Here is a 9,650-nt window from a genome sequence, read left to right as displayed (position 1 = left end):
GTATTAGGAGAACATGACATGATAGGAGGTCGATCGAAAAATTTTTCCGAGAAATGACGTCAATTTTTCGGAATTTCTGAAATTCTTGGAACTGAGGTCTAGTTTTTGGAATTTTTGAGGTTCTTGGAACTGACGTCAAATTCTCGGAAATTTCCAAATGGTCGAATGAACAAAATTTCAGTCTAAAGATTCGATTTTGTATTAGGAGAACATGACATGTTAGGAGGTCGATCGAAAAATTTTTCCGAGAAATCACGTCAAATTCTCGGAATCTCTAAAATTCTTGGAAATGACGTCGAATTCTCGGAATCTCTACAATTCTTGGAACTGTCGTCAAATTCTTGGAGATTTTCATATATTCGAATATAAGAACGAAACTTGTAGCTAAAAATTCTGTTTTGTATTAGGAGAGCATAATTTAAATGGAGTTTTTGCACATTCATCGTACATTTGCCGTTTCTGCACTTATTTTTTTACGAATTTTCTTAGTGTTGGAATTTTTTTTGACCTTTTTTTTTAAAAAAAAAACATTTTTTTTTATAAATTTAAATTTTCACTTGTTATACATTTATTTTTTACTGTAAATTTTACCATTTTAATTCCTTTTTTTAGTATTTTTTTAATATTTAAAATATTCGGGCACTGTATTTTTTTTATTTGAAATATCTCGATTGTTTTTTTATGACCGATTAGATAATACATTATACCGAATAGCATTATCTGATGTATATCGCTTATTTTTAGAAAAATAAAAAAAGTGTTTCGTGTAAATGTAACATGTTTTCGAGGGGGGCCCCTCCTGCTAGTATTTATTTTTTTATATATAGAAGCATAAAATATTTATACTCGTAAATATTGCTTCTTTAAATGGAACTATATATTTTTTAATACAGTTGTCGTATGCCACTTGATATCAACCATTATTTATAATCTTTTGATGTTAGAACTTTGTATTTAAAAAAATGTCTTTGTATGCTTCATTGAAATAATTGAAAGTACAATTGCTTACAAGAAGAAGTGAAAAATTCAAGACTCTATTATCTACTCTACTATGTCTATAAACCACTTACCAACATTTTTTATACTTATACCCAACCTCCATCCCCATCCACCATCGCAAATTCACCCCAGTCCACCCTCATCCTAATCATCCCTATCGAACAGAGGTTCGATCCGCACAGACCGACACCCGTATCTTGGATTACACGTCTCCTGCCCCTCCTCCCTCTAATCCCAACCGCGAAAATGAATACTAATTGTGAGTACACGAGTCCCAGGTGAATTTCGGTACTCTTTAATTGCCAGGCTCGAAGCCAGCGCCAATTCCTCCGCTTTCGAGCGCACAGCTATAATCCCCGTTCCAAAGCCGGGTGTTGCGATCGTTGAACCGTGGGCAGAGACAATGCAACGGTGATTAGGCACAGCCGCGAGCAGGGTGGTGGCTCGTTTCGCGAACGATTTCCGGCCACGAACGGAGCGCCACGTTGAAAATGAAGTGGAAGGCGCCTTTAGCGGATTTCGTTTCAGCTGTAGCTCACCCAGCGCTCGTTTAACCGGTGTAAAATGCCGGCGGGGGCGGGGGTTGGGAAGGTGTGAGGGGGTGGATTTGACTACGACTGACAGGGACACGTTTTATGCATGTTTCAGAGGGGCAGCTGTACGCGGCGACGGTGGCCGATTTCTCTGGTGGCGAGCCGCTGATTCACAGGGACAAGATCCGCACCGAGCGCTCGGATTTGAACCAGCTGAACGGTAATGGAACTCGCGCAAATTGCATTAGAATATTCGTGCACGAGACGCGTACAACGGTGGAATTTTATCGTGCGCAGGGATTTTACCGCGTTTCTAAATTTCAATTAGCCGCGGATTCGATTTGTTCGTCGAGCTGGAGGTGGTTGGAAAGAGGGTTGTGGAAAGGGTTGTAGAAGAGAATTTGAGAATTATTACGATTTTGGATCACGATATGTACAATCATAGGAGGAGTCTGAAATTTTTTTGAAAGGATGGGTGGGGGGTGATGGGGAAGAATTTGAGATATTTAGTTTTTTCAATATTAATCATTTATTCTTTGATTCGGTTTAATGTAATTCTACACGGTTTAATTGATTCAAATTTTTTCCTTTTTTTTAATAATTGACTAGCCAAACTCTAAATTATTACCATGATTCCGGTAACGTTATGCAAATTATTAAAAATATTAAACGATCGTAACCTTGTCGTTCAATTAATGAACGAGTCAAAATAACCACAATCCAGATGTACGGAACAGCAATCCATTTGACTCTAAAATATTGATAGAGAGCGCGTAACCATAATATTGATTTTCAATGCTAGAAAATGATTTTTCCACCAGCTATTTATACCCAAATTGCCGTTCGGTGAATTGAAATATTCGATATTTATTTAATCGACGTTTTAACGGCTATGTTTGGAAAACCGATCGAAAACGTATGTACATACAACAATTTCCACGCCACATTCGAATCTCTCTATCGTGCCATCACATCCGTATAAAATTTTACGACATCGTCGCACGTGAAAAATTATCGCTTATTTTATTTGTTTTACACCTCGTGTATAATGGACGATACTAACATAAATATAAGAAGATTTTGCATAAATTACACGCTTTACTTTTGCATTTGCATCTTTCTCCTTTTTTTTCTCTATTTTTTTTTTTTTTTTTTTTTTTTTTTTTTTTTTTTTTTTTTTTTTTTATCAACGTTTATCCTCCTATTCTTTCTCCGGTAAATTTCCAAATATTATTTATCGGCTGATCACGAGTTATCGGCTGACGCGGGTTTTTTGTATAAATTGCATAATCCGTTTAATGCTTGCGGAATTTTTGATCGATCGCAATTTCAACGGGGGTGTAGGCGATCCTCCCGTTGGCAATTTATCATACTGGCCGCTCTTTCGAAATTACCAAGTTATTGGAAGATCCATCTATAGCCCCGAAACGAACGGATAATTTCGTTTGCGTCGTAAAATACGTGGAAATCGAACGAGAGATATAATTAGAAATAGGAGAAGGAGAAATGTTGGAGGAAAGTATTATAAGGTTGTCTCAAAAGTTTCTTTTCAATTTTTTTTCTTTTTTTTTTTCCTATCTCCAGATCTCTCTCGTTTTTCTAGAATTTTTATTCTTATCCTTTTTAGATTAACGATGGAGATGGATTGGATTCTCATTGTTGGAGTGTATGCTGGAACTTTTGTATCCCTTCAAAATGATTTATTCGTAAAATATTTAATTAATGACGTTCAAAGAAAATTCGATTTCGTTTATGAAAAATTATCGTAATTGATTATTTAATTAACTTGTTAAAACTTGTTAATATTATTGAAATTTTGTGAGGAAAGAAATTGAATCAGTATGTTCTGATATTAATAAAAAAAAAAAGAAAAAGGAAAAGAAAGAAAAGAAGTTTGAAACAATTTAATACTTTATGGAGATGAATAAATAGCAGAGAATTTAAATTAGAGAAGTGATTTTTTTGTAACAGATTCAAATTTTGTTATTTCAGGTCCGAACTTCGTCAGTTCGTTTGCATACGAAGATTATGTCTTTTTCTTTTATCGAGAAACAGCTGTCGAGTACATGAATTGTGGAAAGGTAAGATTTGATTAGAAGTATATTATATTATATATTTATCTTGAAAAAATATTTTACAATAAGAATTTTATTTAATCCTCTTCCTTATTTATTTTAAATATTTTTCCACTTTTATGAAATTTAAATTATTTTTATTTGCATTAGAAAATAACAATAATATTTTGGTCATTGCTTTAAAGATTTCCTAGTATTAAAACATTAATAAAAGTTTTAAAAAAGAATTTCAAATTCATCAATAGAACTTAAAAAAATTCTCAACTCTCTTAAACACTTCAAGCTTTCTTAAATAAATTATCTCACAAACAAAATACCTATCCCATCAATATATAATCATATAATCTTCAAACCAACAAATTATCAATAAATAATCGTCTTTTTTAAATAATCAACAAAAATGCAATACATCATTCTACCACACAATCCACAACCTATTTTCCCAATCCATTCTCCTCGCATCCTCAAATTTTCACGCGCCAAGTCTTTCACCCTTAACCCCACTCCTCTCTCCCCTTCTCCCCAACCTCACAAAGTAACCGAGCATAATAGCTCGTACGCAGGTTGGAGAAGCAAAGACGGTCCCGTCAAAGGGCAGGAAAATATCGAAGGATTGTTCGAAAGGTTCGTGCACATTTGTGTTTTAGGCGGTGTACTCGCGAGTCGGTAGAGTGTGCCAGCACGACAAGGGCGGACCTCATGCGTTCAACGACAGATGGACGAGCTTCCTGAAAGCGAGGCTCAACTGTTCCGTGCCCGGCGAATACCCTTTCTATTTCAATGAAATACGTGAGTACGCCTGTGCACATGTACACATATCGTGTGTATATACACGTATGTATATAAATATATATATATATATACACAGCCATAAGTTCGCCACGCTATGACGTTTGCCGAGAACCCTCGTCGAGTGCACTCTCCGGACCCTGTGTACCGGACAGAGGGGTTGGCCTGACCCGGTGCACTAACCTTGCAGACTTATCGAGTAGGATTGGGCCAATTTTGCGAACAAACTGGACCGAGAAATTTATCGTTTATCCCGTGAATTTTTATTTTTATCGCTCTATTTGATAGAGACGTGGGAAAGTATATTTTTGGAAATTTTGATTTAAGTTTTTTAAGAAAAGTTGAAATTTGTAATATTTTCAGTATTCATAATTGATTTAGATTTCTTGTGAAATGAATTTTACAAGATTAAGATAAAATTTTGAGTAAATATTTCGTTTTTGGTGATATGGATTCAAATTGGAATAGTAAAATTGGAAATATAGTAAAATTGGAATTAGAATTAAGTTATTTTCAAAAGATACTCATATGTTTCGTATATTTGAGGTATTTTTCTTGAATTGAATTTAAAGAAATATATTTAAAATGAGAATAATGAAATTAGATATATTACAATTACAATCGACGTAAGAAGAAAAATTGTGAAGTTAATTAGTAAAATACTTAAAATTAAATTTCGTTGAAGAAGGATTCAACATTTCTGCCTCAGGGGTACATAGTTACGAAGAATGATCTTCGTAACTGGAAAGGTTTAGCAATGTAATCTCTAAATAGAGATCAAATTTTGGCTAAAAGCAAGGCGAATGTGTGCATAGGCTAATTGGGCTGGAGTCCAAGCTCCAAATTGTCTAACAACTCTCAAGGATCATGCTCTCCAATTTTGTATCCCTTGTACACGATTCACGTATAATGCAACTTGATTTTAGAAGTTTCATTATGTTTCTGTTATTCACCTCCGTTACGAGAAAAACGGACTAACTCGAAAATTTCACTGTTTAGCATTTCAAATAATACATCGTATAATATAATCTGTTAAATCTGTAAAAGCTCTTTTATTCGATATTTTTAACCAAAGTTTTACTGAACTCTCTCTATTCAATATTAAAAATATTTATTAAAATAAATAACAACTCCAGATAGATAGTTTTAAAAATTAAAAAGAAAACGTGATTAAATTATTTCAAAATTTATTATAAATTATTACATTGAACGAAAAAAAAATTATTTGAAAATTATAAAATTATAAAGAATGATAAGAAACAATAATTAATCAGATGGTTAACAATATAAAAATTTTATTGCGTTATTTATAAATTTATTTATTATTTCTTCCATTTTCTTCAACAATCTGTCCAAAAAAAAAATATTCAACAATCAAATCTTTACAAATCTCAATACAAAAGAAAAAAAAATTAAAACGTTACAATTATTCGATAACGTTCAAAAACTTTCACGAGAATCTCTTCAAACGATGCTTGATTCATAAACCAAGAAAAATCTCAATCCCTTTACCAACTTCATAAAATCCCAACTCGTTTATTCTTCATTCCAACGTCAATACGTCTGAGTAATTGCCAGCCGGTAATTTCGAGAAATGCAACGTAAATTGGCGAAAAGAAGAAAAAGAAAATAGAGAGCAGGCAGGCTTCCCTCCCGGTTATAAATATCCTCCAAGATAAGACGCCTTCGATATTCCTTACGGGGGCTTACCAGAAATCCATTCGGCTTGATCTCTCTTTCTCTCAACCTCTCTATCTGGCTGTGTATCAACGGACGCGCCCGTGTAATTCTTCTTCTGGAGCACGTTTTATCCGCGCCGATCGTTTCGAACGCCACCCTTAAAAAGAAAGAAAGAGAGCGAGTGAGTGAGAGAAAGAGAGAGAGAGAGAGAGAAAAAGGGAGAAGTACACAACGATCGTGGTGCGCAATTATGACTTAACGATAAGGTGACGAGCAAATGGATTTGATTTCCTTACTCGGCCCACCAACCGCGTCCAACTCGGTTCAATTTCCATTATGTTCGTCCCACCCCCTTACTCCACCCCCTTTCGCTCTTTTCTTCGTCTTCGTTTCTGCTCAGCGATTTTCCATTGCTGACCCACCGATTTCCTACAGCGGCCAAACTAGTTTTCCTTATCACCGCCACTTATTACATTATCATTCCTTCGTCCCGCGTTTTATAGGGCTCCTCGGCCATCCCTAATATCTTTCTGCTGCGTCACGCGAATAACAATTGAACGATTTTTCTTCAGCTTCGATTACGCTCGGCCAAAGTCTCATTTTCGTTACGACGGTAATGGTGGTGGTGATGGTGGTGGTGATGGTGGAGGTGGTTTCAGAGAGTTGATTCCGTTTTGCTCTTATCGTTAAGGGAGAATGTATCTGTAAAGAGAGTTTGCTGTGCGGGGAGATTGTTTGGCAAAAAAGCGATCGATTTAAATGAGAATTTCTCTCGGGGATCGATACATTGGGGATGAAATAGATGGAAAATGTTGGAATGAGGGGAAAAAAGGATATGAATCGTGATTCTCTCTCTCTCTTTCTCTCTCTTTTTTCTCGTGGAGAATAAATATGTAGGTATTTGGATTTGTAAATGTAAATATTGAAAGTGTTTGATGCTGTATTTCATTTTCAAAACAGTGTGATTAGTAATATAATAAATTTTTAATGGAAATTATTTGAATTTTAAATAAGAGGTTATTGCATTTTTAATAGTTTGAATGAATGTTTATCCAAAGTTTTGTCGAGCAGAAAATTTCACAAGTTTCTAATAAAATAATTTTTATTTTAATTATAGAGATTAACATTAAGAAAGTTTTAAAAAGTGCTAGAATTAAAAGAACATGATAAATAAAAGTGATAAATAATGAAAATTGTATATTGTATTAATTATCAAGTATTATATTACGGGTCATAAGTATATTTTAATCGATTTTTCGACATTTAATATTACCGGCATTTTGGCAAAGTGTGGCAATTAACTGCACATTAATAACTGGGAGCAGTACTTACTAGCTTCTAATGGAGTCGGTAGATCGTAAATTCAAATTATCTATCAAAAACGTTACCTAACACATTACAATTAAATACGCGATTTATCGTGTCAATGCTTAAATTAATTGCGATAATATTAATTGCGATACCGCACATTTCGCAAATTATCACAGCAAAATTAATTGAAATAAAATACGAAATTCCATTACATTCGTCCAACGCACTTTTGCCAAATAATTTTTCACCAATAATATATTGTATCTTTTATGAATGTGCTATTCAAAATTTTAGCAATTCTAAATATTATGTTGCAACAAAAATTTTTATTCCAAAGACAATTAAATTTATTTATAACATTTAATGTAATGTAACAATATAATACTATAATATTCAAATATATTAGATTGTTGTAAACATAATGAACGTCAAATTTGAATGTTTTCTTGTACAAGTTTAAAAATTCAACATAAAGAAGTTATTGATAAAATTTTCAAAAGAACTGAACAAATAATCTTCTTAATCAATAATCAATGAATCGTAATAATCTTGCTTTTCAATGTATCAAATATATTAATCAAATTGTAATTAATAACATTTTCTATGAAATCATAAATATCAAAATTCTCATACTAAGAATTCTAACTGAATGAATCTAAAACTTTTTGCATCGCAAAATGGGTCAAAATACACCAAATATATCTCCACTTCGATCCGAATGCAGCCAATGCACGAATTGCATCCATATATATTAGCAACATTATACAATTTCACACACAATGTAAAATCCCATGAATGCAAGAGATTCTTTAACAGAAATCGATATAACGCGGCATAAGTGTGCGCACAATGGTCAGTGTCAATCGACAAAGCGGATAGAATGGCCCTCGTCAGATATTGGCCCCCGTGCATTACCGGAAAGGTTAGGGTGGGTATCGCAACGTTTCCGCCGCGCGAAGGGCAACCGAAGCGGATAAAGCTTTCATTTTCGATAGCCACTCGTGCGGATATCTCGTGTCATAAACAAAGTTTTTAATCAACGAATTTTCAAAATCTCACCCACGAAACAGGTCAAGAGTCAATTTAACGGTGGGATCGTTTGTTGCACATTGGTACACTCTTGTGCATAAATTTTTGGATTTCTTCTAATTTTGAGCACAATGTTCGTTTATTGGAATTTTAATCGATTTAATCAATGTTTTGTAATGGTTTCATTGTTGTAGGAAAAGAAGAGATATAATTTTATAAATGTGTTGATTGAGTTAATTGTTTGTTGAACTTTTTAATATTTTTTGTAAATATTTACATATTGTTTAATATTTTCCTTCGATAATTTTTATTTCAATATTATATATAAAATTTGGAATGATAAGAATAATTTTTTAAAGTTTTCTTTATGATAAAAAAATTTGTTTTCATTGCAATAAAAAAAAGTGAATTATCAAATTATATAATTACATATTTTGCGAGATTCTCGTTAATATAATACGGTAATAAAATAATATGGATTTTTTTTGTCATTTATGCAAGATAAAATTGGATTTTCAACTATATTAATTAACTATTTATTTGAAAGTACAAAAGAAGAAAATGAAATTTAACAAAATTTTTAATTTTCAATTTTTTATTTCCTTTTTTAAATATCTTTGAGTATCTTTTTTGAATAGTATTTCAATGGAAATGGAACTGATTACACATCTAGTGAAAAAGTTTATTCCGATGCTGATCAAAAAATATCAAAAAACATGGAACAATAGGAGCACTAGATGTCCGATACATTGATACCTGTTTTATTTCTCTTTTAACGAGTTCTCCACGAACGTCAATAATATTGTATAAAAATACGCTGTCAAATACAATTGCAACATGTAATACAAACGTACATTTTAATTTCCAATTATCAAATAATTAAGCTTTCGTGCATTGGAATTCCTCTAATGAAATATTGCTCATTTTATTATAAACCGAACTTCGTCAAAAATATATTTGATTTATTCCCAAATATCGTTTATGCGCTTTTTTAATATTTTATTTTTAATTACATTCAATTATCGTGATAAAAAAGGCTTATAACATTCAATGAAAGGAGTGAAAGTATCTTTTCCATATGAGAACTACATCAATTTTTAAAATACATAAAATAAAAAGATTATTATTATATAATCGAAATATCATTCGACAAATCCCAAAAAATAAAAAATATTCACCGATGATCTCCATGAAGAGTTACATTAAAAAAAATATAACAAAAACTTTTCACAAA

The 9,650-nt window shown here is 32.6% G+C and overlaps 1 protein-coding gene across 1 annotated transcript in view; it reads left to right on the top strand.

Annotated features, from left to right (window-relative positions):
* Positions 1-1,610: 1,610 nt before the first annotated feature.
* The window catches only part of LOC102672357 (semaphorin-1A-like), a 42,137-nt gene continuing 34,097 nt past the window's right edge, over positions 1,611-9,650 (top strand). The window contains exons 1-3 of the mRNA XM_006621767.2: positions 1,611-1,752; positions 3,525-3,613; positions 4,255-4,396. Coding sequence (XP_006621830.1) covers positions 1,635-1,752; positions 3,525-3,613; positions 4,255-4,396 — 349 coding nt within the window. The 5' untranslated portion in view covers positions 1,611-1,634. The remainder of the gene's footprint in view (positions 1,753-3,524; positions 3,614-4,254; positions 4,397-9,650) is intronic.

This window comes from Apis dorsata, unplaced genomic scaffold (genome assembly GCF_000469605.1).
Source record: "Apis dorsata unplaced genomic scaffold, Apis dorsata 1.3 scaffold_636, whole genome shotgun sequence".
Classification (NCBI taxonomy): domain Eukaryota; kingdom Metazoa; phylum Arthropoda; class Insecta; order Hymenoptera; family Apidae; genus Apis; species Apis dorsata.
The sequence above is the reverse complement of the archived record's forward strand: the minus strand, read 5'-3'. Positions and strand labels throughout refer to the sequence as shown.